The sequence below is a fragment of the Hemitrygon akajei genome, chromosome 3 (genome assembly GCF_048418815.1).
Source record: "Hemitrygon akajei chromosome 3, sHemAka1.3, whole genome shotgun sequence".
Classification (NCBI taxonomy): Eukaryota; Metazoa; Chordata; class Chondrichthyes; order Myliobatiformes; family Dasyatidae; genus Hemitrygon; species Hemitrygon akajei.
Genome location: NC_133126.1, coordinates 91457335 through 91474527, shown reverse-complemented (window position 1 = coordinate 91474527; position 17193 = coordinate 91457335). Strand labels below are relative to the sequence as shown.

The 17193-nt window shown below is 43.7% G+C and overlaps 1 protein-coding gene across 3 annotated transcripts in view; it reads left to right on the top strand.

The window, feature by feature from the left end:
• Positions 1-13927, top strand: part of rad51b (RAD51 paralog B) — a 547632-nt gene extending 533705 nt beyond the window's left edge. For all 3 annotated transcript variants that reach the window (XM_073040333.1, XM_073040332.1, XM_073040334.1), the window contains exon 11: positions 13463-13927. In XM_073040333.1, coding sequence (XP_072896434.1) covers positions 13463-13590 — 128 coding nt within the window. In that variant the 3' untranslated portion in view covers positions 13591-13927. The remainder of the gene's footprint in view (positions 1-13462) is intronic.
• The last annotated feature ends 3266 nt before the right edge of the window (positions 13928-17193 follow it).

Here is a 17193-nt window from a genome sequence, read left to right as displayed (position 1 = left end):
TCATAGTCATACAACGAGAAAAAAGACTCTTTTGCCCAAATAGTCCGTGCTGACCAAAATGTCCCACCCAAGCAAGCCAGCATTAGGCTCATAACTTTCTGACCATTTCCAATCCATGTATCTGACCAACTGAGTTTTAAAAGTTATGATTGTATCTGCTTCAACCACAATTTTTGCCAGCAGAATTCACATGGATTCCATACTGTGTGGAAAATTGTTGCCATCAAATTCCTATTAAATCTTTCCCTTCTCACTTTAAACCTATGCCCTCTAGTTCTTGATTCCCCAGCCCTGGGAAAAAGACTTGAGTGCATTCACTCCGTCTCTGCCCCTCGTGATTTTAGAAACTTTAGTCTCCTATGCTGTAAGAAATAAAGACCTAGTTTGTCCATCCTCCCCTATAACTCAGTTATTAAAGTCCTGGCAACTTTCTGGACTTTTTCCAGTTTAATAACATCTTTGCTGCAGCAAGTGACCAAAACTAAACACAATATTCCACGTCACTACAATATTTCCTGAAAGGAACGGAACACACCACTTTCTCTTCCTTTCCTCCTCTCCATCTTGTGCGTTTTGAGCAGATTGGAAGCCAAGAGTGCACATGATTTCCAGGTTGTACTGCCTGCAACAGGCCACAGACCTGGAGATCAGTACCGCAAAGCTGCCCCCAATTCATTTCAGGCAGCAAGACTTTATTGGTGCACCAGGTTGTCTTTAGATAAGTATTTTGCTCTCATGTGTGTGAGTTTTGTAGTGGAGATGAGGGCCAAGTGGTAGGAATTACCTCCCAGTACATTTTCTTAAGTGGAAGATGCAGGGGGCTGCAGACTTGGTGCAAAATCAGAAGCATTGTGACTACCATCTGGATACTCTGCATTGACTATTGTGATGCTCAAGGTATAGTCACTGAGGTACTGCACAGTCAGGAAATGGAAACGCTTCCCTACCTCTTCTGGAACACATGGTAGCGTGATGTGAATGCAGTCTGCTGCTGCCTTTACCATCAAGAAGCCCATGACTCTGCAAACTTGCCTGTTTCCCTCCACTAAGGGCAATCTATTCCACTCTCCAGGGGAATAGTGCCGATAACCCATATCTGGTTATGTTGCAGAGATATCAAACTTCATTCTGAAAGAACCTGAAAAACAGAGTCATAGAGAAGTACAACACAGACACGGGCCCTTCAGCCCATCTAGTCTGTGCTGAACCATTTAAACTGCCTACTCCTATCGACCAAAGCCCTCAGTATCCCTACTATCCATGTACCAATCTAAATTTACCTTAAATGTTGAAATTGAGCTCTCATGCACCACTTGCGCTGGCAGCTCATTCCACACTCTCATGACCCTCTGAGTGAAGAAGTTTCCCCTCATGTTCCCCTTAAACTTCTCACCTTTCAACCTTAACCCATGATCCCTGGTTGTAGTCCCACCCAACCTCAGTAGAAAAAGCCTGCTTGTATTTACCCAATCTATACCTTTCATAATATTGTATATCTCTATCAAATATCCTCTCAATCTTCTACGCTCTAAAGGATACTGTCCTAAACTATTCAATATTTCCTTATACACAACTCAGGTCCTCCAGACTCGGCAACATCGTTGTAAATTTTCCCTGTACTCTTTCAACCTTGATTACATCTTTCCTGTAGGTAGGTGACCAAAACTGCACACAATACTCCAAATTAGGCCTCACCAATATCTTATACAACTTAAACATAACATCTCATCTCCTGTACTCAGTACGTTAATTTGTGAAAACCAATACGCCAAGATCTTTCTTTATGACCCTATCTACCGGTGACACCACTTTCAATGAATTGTGGACCTGTATTCCCAGACTCCTCAATACCCTACCATTCACAGTGTAAGACCTGGTTGGTCCTCCAAAGTGCAAAACCTCGTACTTGTCTGCATTAAATTCCATCCGCCATTTTTCCAACTGATGCAGATCCCTCTACAAGCCAGGATAGCCTTCCTCACTGTCCGCTACACCCCCAGTCTTGGTGTCATCCACAAATTTGCTGATCCAGTTATTCATATTATCATCCATATATTTGATGAAGATGACCAACAACAAAGGACCCAGCACTGATCCCTGCGGCACACCAGTATTCACAGGCCTCCAGTCAGAGGGCCAACTCTCTACTACCACTCTTTGGCTTCTCCCACAAAACCTATGTCCAATCCAATTCATGACCTCATTCTGAATGCTGAGTGACTGAACCTTCCAACCTTTCTGACAGCCTCCCATGTCAAATGCCTTACTAAAGTCCATGTAGACAATGCCCACTTACCTGGTAACTTCCTCACAAAACTCTGTAACACTAGTTGGACATGACTACCACACAAAGTCATGCTGATTATTCTTAATCGGTCTATGTCTACCCGAATACTTATATATCCAATCCCTTAGAATATCTTCCTATAACTTTCCCACAACTGATGTCAGACTCATTGGCCTATAATTTCCAGTTTATGTTTAGAGCCTTTTTTTAAACGGTAGAAACTTATGTTGCAACAATCTGCAATCTCTTTACAAATTTGTTCCTCTAAATCCCTAGGTCTGTTGGGTGGTTTGTAATATAGCCCCATTAACATGACCATGCCTTTCTCATTTCTCAGTTCCACCCGTAATGCCTCACTAGTCAAACTCTCCAGTCTGTCCTGTCAGAGCACACTGCTGTGACTTTTTCCCCGATGAGTAATGCCACTGTTCCTCTTTCAATCCCTCCCACTTTGTCACACCTAAAATAACAAAATCCCAGAATATTGAGCTGCCAGTCCTGCAACCAAGTTTTACTAATGGCGGCAACGTCATAAATCCAAGTGTTCATCCATCCCCTGAGCTCATCCGCCTTTCCTACGATATATCTTGCATTGAAATATACATAACTCAGGACACTAGTCACACCATGCTCAACCTTCTGATTCCTGACTTTGAGGTCTTACCAGCTTCTGTCTCCACAACCTCTCCACTAACTGTTCTGGCACTCTGGTTCCTATCCCCCTGCAGCTCTAGTTTAAACCTCAACACGAGCATTAACAAACATTCCTGGTAGGATAATAGTCCCTCTCCAGTTCAGGTGCAAACTGTCCCTTCTGTACAGCTCCCACTTTCCCTGGAAGAGGGACCAATGATACAAAAATCTTGTGCACTCCCTCCTACACCAACCACATGTAAAACTATATAATCTTCCTAGTTCTGGCCTCACTAACATGTGACACAGGTAGCAATCCTGAGATCACAACCCTAGAGGTCCTGCCCTTTAATTTTGCACCTGACTCCCTGATCTCCCTATGCAGAACCTCATTACTCATCCTACCCATGTCATTGGTACCTACATGGACCACGACTTCTGGCTGTTCACCCTCCCATTTATGAATGATGAGGACTCAAACTGAGGTGTCGTGGACCCTGGCACCCAGAAGGCAACATAACATCTGGGAATCTTATTCTCGCTCACAGAACATCCTGTCCATTCCCCTAACTAATAAATCCCAATTGCCACAGTGTACCTCTTTTCCCTCCTTCTCTTTGAGTCACAGAGGCAGACTCAGTGCCAGAGACTCGCCCACTGCAACTTTCCTCTGTTAGATCATCACCAACCCCCACCCCGACTGTATCCAAAGTGATATACCTGTTATTAAGGGGGATGGCCACAGGGGTACTCTGCACTGGCTCCTTAACCCCTTTCCCCTTCCTGACTGCTAGCCAGTTTCATGTGTCCTGCATCTTGGGTGTAATGACCTCTCTATATGTCCCACCTATCAGCCCCTCAGCCTCCCGAATGATCCGGAGTTCATCCAGTTCCAATTCCAACACCTTAACACGGTTTGTTAGAAACTACAACTGGATGCACTTCTCACAGTTGTAGTTTTCATGGACTCTGGAGGTCTCCCTGCCTTCCCACAAACGACAAGAGGAGCCTTCAAATATCCTGCCTGGCATCTCTACTGTCCTAAATGAGCAGATATAAAGAAGGGAAGGAAAAGAAAAACACTTTACCTTGAGCTTTTCTTTTCTTTTGCTTTCTCAAACTGAAGACTCTCTTCCCTGAAGCCTCTAAGAGCTAAAGCCTCAAGATTATCACTCAAACAATGGCTCCAGCGCTTACCCCTGCCTTCCTTTCATTACTGGTGCAAATCTCAAACGGGGATTGGTAGCTGGTCAGAGCTCAATTACACTGCCGTGATCCGCTGCAGCCTTTTTCCACTCAGTCAGTGGACCTGAGTGAAGTCCCCTCCTCTCAAACTTCTGTGTCCGGATATAAAAATTGATCTCTATAGTTTTGATCAAGCACAATTTACGGGCAGAAGAAAGAGGCCCTGACCAACATCCATCTCGTAATTATGCCAGGTTTAACCTGTAATGTTGTTTATGGGTTTGTTGTGTGCTGCCAAAGTTCAAGTTTAATTGTCATTCAACCATACTTGAATACCCATGAATACAGCCAAACAGCATTCCTCCAGGGCCAAGGTGCAAAACACACTGTGCCAGCAGTCACACACAGCACATATAGCACATATCAGATAGCAGTAAACATGGTTACACAGAAAAAAAATCTATAGGCCAAATCCCTGAGTGATGTGTCCTATAAATTGATGGTGCATGGTGTTGTTGGCAAGAATAAGCCATCCAGCTTGTCTTCCACCAAGCAAACACAGGAGGCAGCACTGATAGAGGCTGGCCCCCAATCCAGAATGGATGCCTCACCACATCGCCACAGCACGAGGCCTAGTCCTCTATACAACCAGGGCCACGCTGCCAATGTTCAACAGGGTCTTGTAATTGCAGCAAAACTTCCAAGATAATCATTCACTGTTAGGCTGCACACCACCTTCATGCACCAACTCCAGTGCCTTTCTGTAGCAGGCAACAACATGGTCCACAGCAAGACCAGCTTCTTTACAAATGAGCAATTTGCTGATGGGGGTAGATCTGCAGTCCTTGAAGTTCTTTATGTCCAGCATTGTCTTGCACTCATTAAAAAGAAGGCATTTTAAAAAGACAAGAACCTTTGGTTGGCTCCTTAGAGGCCATTTTGTCTAAGTGTGCCACCATCTTACAGGAAAGACAGCAGAGTTACAGCAGTCGCTATACTATGAATTGTATGTGAAGTAGTGTTCTTGAGGCTATACGCTATCGCCCATTCCTATTTGTCCCAAGGTGATGGTAGAATTTAGCTATCCTCCTGAAATGTTGCAGTCCCTGAAATGAAGGTATTCCTACTATGTTATTTGGTAGAGACTTCCTGAATGTAAGAAACAATGGCATATTATCAATATGTACAACTGGGGGTTCTCATGCTATCTTCTAAACCAGGGGATCCCAACCTGGGGTCCATGGACCCCTCGGTTGATGGTAGAGGTCCTGGCATAAAAATAGTTGTGAACCTCTGTTTCAAACGTCAGAGGTAACAGAAGAGGAAGAGAGTATTAAAGTTAGTTAATGCATTGCTGTGGTATTGAGTTCAGGAACATTAGCAAAGAGATTTGCACTGGCATGTATGATGATAAGCTCCCTTACTGATGTTGGAGCAGCCTTTAACCTCGCAAGTGGGTGTCTGTTTCATTGTTGTCTTCACTGGAACATTGCCAGAATTCAGCTGGGAAATTCAACAATTTTGACCCAATGGAAGCACGGCTGAATACAAGGCAAGCAGCCAAGCATTGGCTAGGTGTATCCGCAGCCTCTGTCACTTCCTTTTCCTTCGCACAGCGGGTCAACTGATGGAGCACCTTTTGTGTCTTTATTCATGAAGGCATTGTTGAGTGCTTCGCTTTGATTACTCATATCTGAAGAGAAATAGCTTGATCTTGCTGACAGAAAAATGATTTGTCACTCAACCCAGCTTTTTGAAGTAAAGAGAGCTTTGTTCAAAATGCCTGTGCTGTAAACAAAAGCTTGAGTCAACGCAGTTGAAGTTAAAGGCTTCTCAAAGTTTCACTCTGCAGTGTTTCATATTTTGTGTGAGGGCCAAATGATATTTGTGAGGATGAAAAGGGCTTGAAATATTCAGACGAGGGAAGAAAATTTATCTAATATGTGTGTGTTTATGAAACTTAATGAATAAAGAATAGATGGACTAGGGGAAGGGGAGCAAGAGCGTGTAGTTAAACTGTTTGCTCTGTTATTGCAGGCTGTCCAGGATTTGCAGCTTGTGCTGCTCGGTGACTTTAAAAAAAATGCCACGTGATAGTTTTCCTTCCAGAAGTGTAAACAAGGGGCGGGAGACCGGAAGCCAGGAGGAATCAGCCTTGGTCACACATCTGGGTTCCAGTTGTCCAGTCTCCAAAATCTGCTGGTTTAAGTTACAACACTTTTCAAAGGAAGCATCATTGCTGCTTTGAAATAACCTGTCAACAAATCTCTGACAGCTTTCATCCTTGCCAACTTTCTCCTCTCCTGTAGAGACCAGCTTTAGCAAGCCCTCCCTCACTTTCTTGTGCTGTTTATTCTGTGTATGAGGAGAGTCAGCAGCATGTACTGTTACACACCTTGGCAGACAATGTAGCAGTGCCTTGATTTAATATCTGGCATCTGGTCTTCAGTTCCCTCGATGCCCTTCACTATACTGGTGACATTTTACTGGCCAACAGCCCCCGCGATCTCTGCACTCTTACCATTCTAGCCTGTCATCCACCCGATTTTACTGTTTGTGCCCTCCTAGGCTTTGAGCTTCTCAATTCTTCCAGAGTTACTTCTCTCTGTCTTCCTCCTTTAAGTCCCTTCTTTAAAAAAAATCTGTTACCAAGTATTTCCTGATATTTGATGTCAGAATTAATCTGATAACATTCCTGAGTGCCACCTTCACATTCCACTTTACGAGTAACTAACTAGTAGAGCTGCTGCGTCAGAGATCCAGAGACCCAATCCTGACCACCAGGGATGTCCGTCTGGAGTTTGTGTTTTCTCCCTGTGACCATGTGGGGTTTCCCAAAAGTTGTGCGGATTTGTGGTTAATTGCCCAATGTAGATTGTCCTTGCTCTGTAGTTGAGCGGTTGTGTCTTGGTGGGGTGGGGCAGAGGTGAAGTTAATGAGACTGTGACAAAAATAAAAATGGGATTTAGTGTTTACTGGATGCTTGATGGTTGGCACAGACTCAGTGGGCTGAAGGGCCTGTTTTCTAGCTGAATGTCTGATTGAGTGTGGACAGCTCCACAATTGTGCCAATAGCCAATTCATCCACCTAATCACAATATGACTAATCAGAGAAATCCCATAACTGCTCCAATTCCCAAATCTTCATATCCTCTGGTAGAACTTGTGGGCTCTGAGGTCGGTCCTTGAGCCCAGAATTCTCTTCATCCTCAGCCTTCTTTTCCAAATACCCACCAGTCCCATACCTCATGCCCACACATGTAAACAAGCATAGGGCTTCTCAGAGGTGACAATGTTATTTGCTAAGTATATACTGTATCTAGGTGGCAGGGTGGAGATACATCTCTACCAAAGGATGCATAAGGCGCTCCTTCCCTCCGCTACCCTACAGCTCAGCCCTGGGCAAGGAGTAGCACCTGTTTAGCCTGGTTGAAGCCATGGGAGAAGGCAGTGGATGGTCGTATTGTGCACATCACAAGTCCTGGTTATGTGAGCACTGATGCCGGGCGGGCAGGCAGTCTCTGAGGAGAATAGATAATGGCTGGGGTAAAAACGCTGCCCAGAAGGTAATGGCAAACCATTTCTGTAGACAAATTTGGACAAGAGCAATCATGGTCATGGAAAGAACATGATCACCCACGTCATACAACAGAACACATAACAATGATGACAGCAATGTTCTGTATCGTGAGAAACAGAATTTTGAGAGGCTCTACAGTAGATGGGATAGATAGCAGAAATATTTTCTTAGGATGGAAATGTCATATACTTATAGGTCATAACTTTAGGTGAGAGAGGAAACGTCTAAAGGAGATGTGTGTAAGACATTTTTTGTACACGGAATTGTAGGTACACAGAGAACAGAGGAGTTGGTAGATATGAGGGCAACATTTATGAGGCATTTAGACAGACACATGAGCAAGCAGGGATCAGAGGCAGGTTTGATTAATTGAGACTGAGTTCATGGTTGTCATAGACCTGGTGGTCTGGAGGGACTATTCCCATATTCCACTGTTCCAAGTTCGGTTGCTTCCATTCAAATGACAACACCTCCCTAACGGTATGAAAAGTAATGGACAGGAAGGTCAGCTAAAAGTATTGCTCATTCCTCTTGAAAACATGGCTTTCAGTCTTGCTGATTCATTTGTGGGCAGTGAATCACAGCTGACATTGCAATACTGAGTGCCATTATATAACTCAGTAACAAGACTGAATCTTCAAACACTCTTCACAGAGAGTGCACACCAGCCTGAAGGTTTCTCTTCCAAAAATGCACTGAGTGGTAAAAGTTGCACAGCCTGTGCTGCAGAACGAGCTTCAGCTCCAACCAAGTTGGTTCAGATGACTTACAACATCAGCATCTGTCTGACAATGCTGAAAGCTGCACAGGTAGGTCCTGTTCACAAATCCAATCCAGTTAATCCGCACCTAATCAGGAAAATGCCAGTGGCAGGGCATCACCCTTTGAAGATGTCCTCAGTGCTGGAGAGGCTATTGCTCTTAATGGAGGTGGCTGAGTTTGTAACTTTCTCCAGCTTTTTCCAATCATGTGCGATCTTGTGGATCAGACAGGTGAATTCTGGAGGAGAGGGGCGACTGAGTGCCCTTGACATCAAGGTAGCATCTGACCAATTCAAAAGGGTTTGGAAAAACTGAGATCGATGGAACCAGTGGGAAGACATGCTGAAGTCTGGAGTCATCCACACACAACGGAAAGGTGTCTGTAGTTCGTGGACATCAATTAATGTGCCCCGCCCCCCCCGAGTTCTACGTCAGATTTAAGAGGTTCCTAGATTCAACCATCTTCATCTGCTTCAGTTACGATGTCAGAAGTGGGGATGTTTGTTAATGATTACATGATGTTCATTTTCATTTGTTCAATGTTCAATTTCTTCTGCAAAGGAAGGAGCCTATGCCTGCAGACAATATTCAAGCTTAGGCCGATCAGCACAAAGCAATATTAGTGCCACAGAAGTGCCAGGTAAATGCCATCTCCAACAAGAGAGACCACCTATCCTTGGCATAACCCCACTATCAGTATCCTGGAGAATGGGGGCGGGAGTTACCGCTGACCAGAGATTCAATGGACCAGCCACATAAATATCATGGTTACAAGCTGGTTAGAGTCTGCATATACTGTGGAGAGTGACTCACTTCTTGACAACTTAAGGCCTTTCCATTATGTACAAAGCTCAGATATGGAGATTGGTGAAATACGCCTGGATGAGTGTAGTGCCAACATGTCTTGAGAAGGGCAACACCATTTAGGGTAAGGCAGCCTTTATGATTGGCTCATCATCAACCACCCTAAACATCCATTCTCTATACCACCAGTGCATGGTGCCTGGAGTGTGAAGCATCTACAAAATACTCAGGGCTAATATGGCAGCACATCCCCGACAGGGTAAAAGAGTCATGTGCATGACAACAGAGGTTGTCCTGTAAGTCACATACTGATTTAGGGATATCGGAATCAGCATCTAGTTTAATATCACCAGCATATGTCGTGAAATTTGTTCTTTTGTGGCAGCAGTACATTGCAATACATAATATTTTAAAACTATAAATTACAGTAAGAAATATATACAGTAAAAAGTTAAATTATGTAAGTCATGCAAAAAAGGAGAGAGAAAAAAGTGAAATAGTGTTCATGGGTTCATTATCATTTCAATAATCTGATGGCAGAGGGGAAGAAGCTGTTCCTGAAATGTTGAATATGTCTCTTCAAGCACCTGTACCACCTCCTTGATGGGAACTATGTGAAGAGGACATGCCCTGGGTGTTGGGGGTCCTTAATGATGGATGCTACCTTCATGAGGCATCACCTTTTAAAGGTGTCCTCAGTGCTGGGAAGGCTAGTGCCCATGATGGAGCTGGCAGAGTTTACAACTTTCTGCAGCTTTTTCTGATCTTGTGCAGTGGTCCCTCCATACCAGATGATGGTGCAACTGGTTAGAATGCTCTCCACAGTAACTCAGAGAAATTTGCGGGAGTCTTTGGTGTCATACTAAGTTCCCTCAAACTCCTAATGAAATATAGATGCTGTGGTGGGTGCCACAATAGTATTGGCAACATCTATAGAGATACAAACAGAATTAAACTTGCAGGTCAATGACCCCTTATGAACATTGATTGCTGTGAAGCACTGTCTGTCTCTCTCTCCACAGAATGATACCGGGCTTGTTGAGTACTTCAAACATTTTCAATTCCTAGGTCAATGATTTTACTCATGACTCTAGCAAACATTTCTTTCTATTATTAGGTGCTCTGTGTAAAATACAACTAACCTGGTTAGTTCCATCTAATCCTCCGTCTTAATCCATGTGGGTTTTGATTAAAAAATCAGGTTTATTCCACTTGGATGACATCAAATTTGTTAATTTTTGGCAGCACTATAGTGCAAAGTCATAAAATTATCATAAAACTACAAACAAATAGATATTGAAAACAAAATAATGAGATTGTTTTCTTGAATTCATGGACCATTCAGAAATCTGATGGCAGAGGGAAAGAAGCTATTTGAGTGTGGGTCTTCAGGCTCCTGTATTTACTCCCTGATGGTAGTGACAAGAAGAGAGTGTGTCCTGGGTGGCAGCAGTCTTTCTTATTTCTTCAGGCATCACCTCTTATAGATATCCTCATTAGCTGGAAGGATTTGTACCCGTGGTGGAGCTGGCTGAGTCTAAAATCCAAGATAAATCTTTGTGATCCTGTGCTTTCTAACCTCCGTACCATACAACCAATCATAATGTTCTCCACTATACACCTGTAGAAATTTGTAAAAATTTCCTCAAACTATTATCAAAGTAGAGAGACTGCATAACTTCTTCATGATTGTATCAGTGCATCGGACCCAAGGTAGATGCTTCACAATGTTGACGCTGCTCACCCTGTTCAACGGTATTCACTGTTAATGTTATTATTTTCTTCCTTTATTTCTATTGCCATTACATTATCTGTAGTTAGCAGAGATACTGACCCCAATCCTTCTCCCTTGATTCATACATGAACTGCATAGAGTTTCTGTTAGTTTAGCAGGGTGGGGTTTGCTCAGTGTGCAACTGCTTATAATTCCTGCTTCTCTGGCAGGGCAAGGGTTACTGAGTTTAGCTACAGAGAGTTCCTGTTTCTTCACCAGACTGAGGGCTTGTCACTGTTAATGTTCAGAGTTCCTGTTTTGCAGTAAAGCTTAAGTAGACTTTGGGGGAACGCCAAAAATGAGGTCATGCTTTTAACATTGGTGGCAAATGCGATTTGAGGCCCTTGTGTTAATTGACTTTTAGAGTTATGAATAGATTTAAAAGTAAACATTTGATTAATTCAGAGCACGGATAGGGGATTGACTGAAAATTAGCATTTGCATTCTTGAAGGCCAGTCATTAAATAATTAAACAACAACTGCACAATAAGTTACATTCAGTGCAAGAGAAATGGCGATTTCCAGACTTTCACTGAATCATACAGAAGAGGTTTACATTTGATGGGGTGATGTGGTCATTCCCTGACACCAAACAACATGGGAATGTAAACAAGATGCAATGCATATGTGTAGAGTGGTTCACATTAACAAAATTAAGTAACTGGATTCTTAATGTAAAAGGGATTCCATCTGCCCCTCACCAAACCTCAGCGGACTCAAATCAGTGCACACCCAAACTCAATGGAGTACATTCACCACATCAACCTCAATGGCGTTCAATCACCCCCAGACCAAAACGAAGTGGACTCCAATGAACACACACCAAACCTCAATGGAATCCATTCACCACACACAAATCTTAAACAGGAGTCCAATCAGCACATACCAATCTTCAGAGAGAGGCTAGTCACCGCACACCAAACCTCAAAGTGACTCCAGTCACCAAATACCAAACCATGCAAATCCAATCACCCTACACAATCCCTTAATGATTCCAATAACCATGCCCCAAACCTCAAATTGATTCCAGTCACCAGATACCAAACCACATGAATCCAATCACCTTAATGATTCCAATAACCATGCCCCAAACCTCAAATTGATTCCAGTCACCAGATACCAAACCACATGAATCCAATCACCTTAATGATTCCAATAACCATGCCCCAAACCTCAAATTGATTCCAGTCACCAGATACCAAACCACATGAATCCAATCACCTTAATGATTCCAATAACCATGCCCCAAACCTCAAATTGATTCCAGTCACCAGATACCAAACCACATGAATCCAATCACCTTAATGATTCCAATAACCATGCCCCAAACCTCAAATTGATTCCAGTCACCAGATACCAAACCACATGAATCCAATCACCTTAATGATTCCAATAACCATACCCCAAACTTCAAATTGATTCCAGTCACCAGATACCAAACCACATGAATCCAATCACCTTAATGATTCCAATAACCATGCCTCAACCTCAAATTGATTCCAGTCACCAGATACCAAACCACATGAATCCAATCACCTTAATGATTCCAATAACCATGCCCCAAACCTCAAATTGATTCCAGTCTCCAGATACCAAACCACATGAATCCAATCACCTTAATGATTCCAATCACCATGCCCCAAACCTCAAATTGATTCCAGTCTCCAGATACCAAACCACATGAATCCAATCACCTTAATGATTCCAATAACCATGCCCCAAACCTCAAATTGATTCCAGTCTCCACACATCAATGCCAATTATCTGGAATTTGTTGCCACGAGCGGCAGTGGAGGCCAAGTCATTGGGTGCATTTAAGGCAGAGATAGATAGATTCTTGATTAGCCAGGGCATCAAAGAGTATGAGGAGAAGGCAGGGAGTGGAGATGACTGGAAGAATTGGATCAGCCCAGGATTGAATGGCGGAGCAGACTCAATGCGCCAAATGGCCTATTTCTGCTCCTATATCTTATGGTCTTATCAGACCTCAGCGAGGTCCAGTTACTGTACACCAAACCTCAGTGTGAGTCCAGTCTCCACAAGTATAATCACCATTAACCTTCAGTGAGAGTCTAACCACCACATAGCAAACCTCAATATGAGTCCAGTCACCATGCTCCCATCTTCACTGATGTTCAAAGACTAAACCTCATTGGTGTCTATTCATTCCTTGCTACTTATTTTTATTTTCTCTTCTTCCAGCATCTTTTGATCAGCTGTATAATATGAAATCTACAATCATTGCAGTATTCGTACTGAGTATGGCTTCCTGACATGGAGTGAGAACTTAACCCAGTCAGTTCCTGTTTTTGAGAGATTAGAAGCTGCCCAGTGACACAGGGGCAGCTCCTCCCGTTATATGGCAGTGCGAATGATGATGGGTTGCAATTCAATAATTAGGCACCTGATTAACTGCTTCCTCTACCTCTATTCCACAGGTGAAGATGACAGAAGCAGTTCTCAGCGTGAGGGAACAGACCCTGGACTTCAGCCTATTAGAGTTCGTAGCTCCATCAGCCACAGCTCTGGCAGAGACCTGTTAGTGCAATCTCAAGCCAAGCCTTGAGTAATGCAGGATCTGATCAACATTTACCCACTATACTACTATTCTGATCACCCGACCGGGGAGTATTAATTCTTGCCTGGTGACGCAGATTGCCAAATGGAGGACTATTTGAATTACAGAGAACAGGAACACCCTGAATTATTCATCTAGGAAGCCATGTAATGACAGCACAGCGTTTGAAAGAACTAGCTTAGGACTCGTGTTGTGTAAAATTCGTCGTGACATGAATGATTCTGAGTTGTATCACTGAAGAATTGCCCACGGCAATTTATTTAAGACTCAAACCCTGACACATCGGGTTTTCCATTTTAAATAAATCTCAACACGATTATAGTGATTCAGCTTGTGGATGCATGCTAACGTAATTGGATAAGTCAAAGGTTTATCCTTTTTCTCATTAGGACTTAAGGGAGGCTGCTGCACTTCTCTCTGAGGTCAGAGAAAGAGCTGGTGGTGAATGGTGATGATTAGGAACCGCTTCGTAACTCAAAGAGGTTACGAAGTATATGAAGGGCAACATTTTGATGTGCTTTTAGTGGAATAGCCTGCTGACAGCTCTCACAAACAGGGAGTGGTTACAGGAAGATGATCACATGGTGTTAGGGATGGTGGCCATCAGCGGCTTGTACCTCTAAAGGAACTTTTCCAGTCTCTATGAGTTAAATGCACCTAACTAACATTTTGGGGGTGAGTTTGCAGTGGTCACTTTAAGGGTCATGGTTTGGGGTATAAACGGTTGATCACATTGATCTTGCCACACCTATCGCACACTGGTGACATCCGCAATCTTCTTTGGCCAGAGGGAACAGCCAATGCCCTATGCTCCATCAGATAAATGGTCCTGGCACTGGATCTTGAAGGATGAGGGTTGGCTGTTCCCAAGGATGTGGTTCATAGAGAGATCCTTCAGACCACCCAGTCCATTTATTCCTAAACTCCCATTTATGCCAATCCTACTTTATTTCCATTTTTAATTGTCTACATTCCCATCAACTTCCCGCAGATTATACAACTATCCCGTTTTTACAGTGGCTGATTTACCTACCAAACCACACATCTTTGGAATGTGGGAGGAAACCAGAGCACTCGAAACAAGCCCGCACTGTCACAGTGAGAGCATGCAAACTCCACACAGATAGTATCTGAAGTCAGGGTTGAAGCTTGGTCTCTGGTGTTGTGAGACAGCAGCTCCACCTGTCTCTCTACCATGACGTGTGGTGGTTCAGTGTTGAGTTGTTGCAGAGTCCTTTGTATGCTGAGCAATGCCCAGTGTGACTCAGAACTGGGTGAGCTGCTGGCCCGCTTTAATCGGGAAGCTTGTGTCCTTGGGATGGCCTGCCTTTTAGTAGCTGCCCCTAGCTAAGAGAGGGCAGTGAATTCTGGGCAGATGGTGGGATCAGCCATGTCCAAATAATTACCATTCATTCTGCTTTTTCACCTGCAAGAAACATTTCAACAACAGACCTCATTCTTCTCCTCCCAGTTTTTCTGGGCAAACCTGACACTGGAATTCCGTGACCTGTGTGTTTGGAGGTGGAGCATTCAGTCTGGATTCCTGTCTATAATTGCTCTCCTGACACTTTTATTGGGAGATTGTATCCAGACATTAGCAGTTGTCTCAGGCTTGGTCAAAGCTATTCTTTTAATTTAAGATGAGCAGTTGAATTACACCAGTAACGCGCCGTTAGACAGGCTAGTGCCATCATTCAGTTTACAGGGGACTTACTGTTTGTGTTCAGACTGTCCTCACATTTACCAGCATTTGAGTCAGTTCATGCACCAGGTATACACTCAGAAACGTGTAGCATGCATTGCCCTGCAGCTCGGCTTACGCTATGGTTAGTCAGTCACTGGGCTCTCATGTTCCTTCTCAGTGATGCCGTAGGGATGACCCCATACCAGGTTAACAGCTGGGATTAATCCCTGCTCTTGTTAAACCATCTCCTTCACACAGGGGTCTCCAGTGTTTGTTGTTCTCCTTGGTAATGTCATCGACATTTGCTTGCTGAATAAATGCTAGTTTTACATTGTCGCTGAATCCTTATCAGCCAAACTTGCAGAGCTAGTGCTGCAGTCCCCCATGTTAAATCCCAGCAGCTAAATCTTCACTCCGTTAGGACCGTTATTTTGACCTTATTTAGAAAAGTGCCACAGTCCAGAAGTCCAAAGCTAGATTTTGGCCGGATTGAGCTGAAGCAGCTGCAGACCCTAGCCTCTCCTGGCTGGGTTAAGGTAAGGATGAGAATCGGCCAAGCTTCCTGCTCCTGACCATTCTTTGCTAGGTTTTTGGATACAGGGTGAGCATAGCACGACAAATCTACCAACGTGCACAGAGTGGACCCAAGCATGAGGGGTAGGGTGTTCACAGTGCAGGATATCATTTGAAGGCAAGGTTGGTTCTAGAAGGTTAATATTGAGAAAGGCTGGCATGTGGAGCCATACCTGTATCAGCAGAAGTTGTCTAAACCTTGGAGGAGCTGAGCTTTGACCTCTTCAAGTACTTCAACTGCAAGGGCATGGTCATAGACTTAGATAGAGATACAGCATGGGAACAGGTCCATTGGCCCACTGAGCCTGTACTATCAACTACCCACTTATACTAATCCTGCTTTATTCCAAATCTATCTATACCATCTATTCCCCTAAGATTCTACCACTCACCTACACACTCGGGCAATTGACAGCGGCCATTTAACCTACTTACTCATGTGTCTTTGGGATGTGGGAGAAAATACACAGAGTCACAGAGCATCCAAACAGTGCACAGCCAGCAGCAGAGGTCAGGATCAAAACAGGTCCCTAACACTCTGAGACAGCGGCTCCACTGTGCTGTGGACATTACGGGCTCTCCCAAGGAGACGATTCCTAAATGAGAGCTTTAACCGAGACCCAAGCTGCCCTCTCAGTTAAAGTTCAAAGTAAATTTTATTATAACAGTATGTATATGTCACCATATACGATACTGAGATTTATTTTACAAACGAGAGAATCTGCAGATGCTGGAAATCCAAGCAACTCACACAAAATGCTGGAGGAACTCAGCAGGCCAGGCAGCATCTATGGAGAAAAGTACAGTGGACATTTCAGGCCAAGACCCTTCGTCAGTTTTGCAGCGTTCAGCATTTTCTGTGTGTTGCTGAGATTTATTTTCTTGAGGGCATACTCAATAACAGGATCAATGAAAGATCAACCAGAGTGCAGGACAACAAACTGCAAATGCAAATTTAAATAAATAGCAATAAATAAGAAGAACTTGAGATAAGGAGTCCTTGAAAGTAAGATCATTGGTTGTGGGAACATATCAATGATGCACCAAGCGAAGTTGAGTGTAGTTATCCCATTTTACTCAAGACCCTGGTGTCAGAGCCATAGATAAAAGCTTCCCTGACAATGAAGACCCAGAGTTGTGGTCAATATTCATCCCTGCCCTACATCACTAGAGTCAGATCATCCATTCATTTACTCCTTGTGTTCTTTGTGAGATCTTACTGCTCACAAATTGCCTGTTGCGCTTCCTGCATCACTTCTAAGTGTATTGCCTGTAAAGGGCATGATGGAAATGCTCTCCCGCAGTGGCTGACTTGGCCTGAGTAAGAAAGTCAT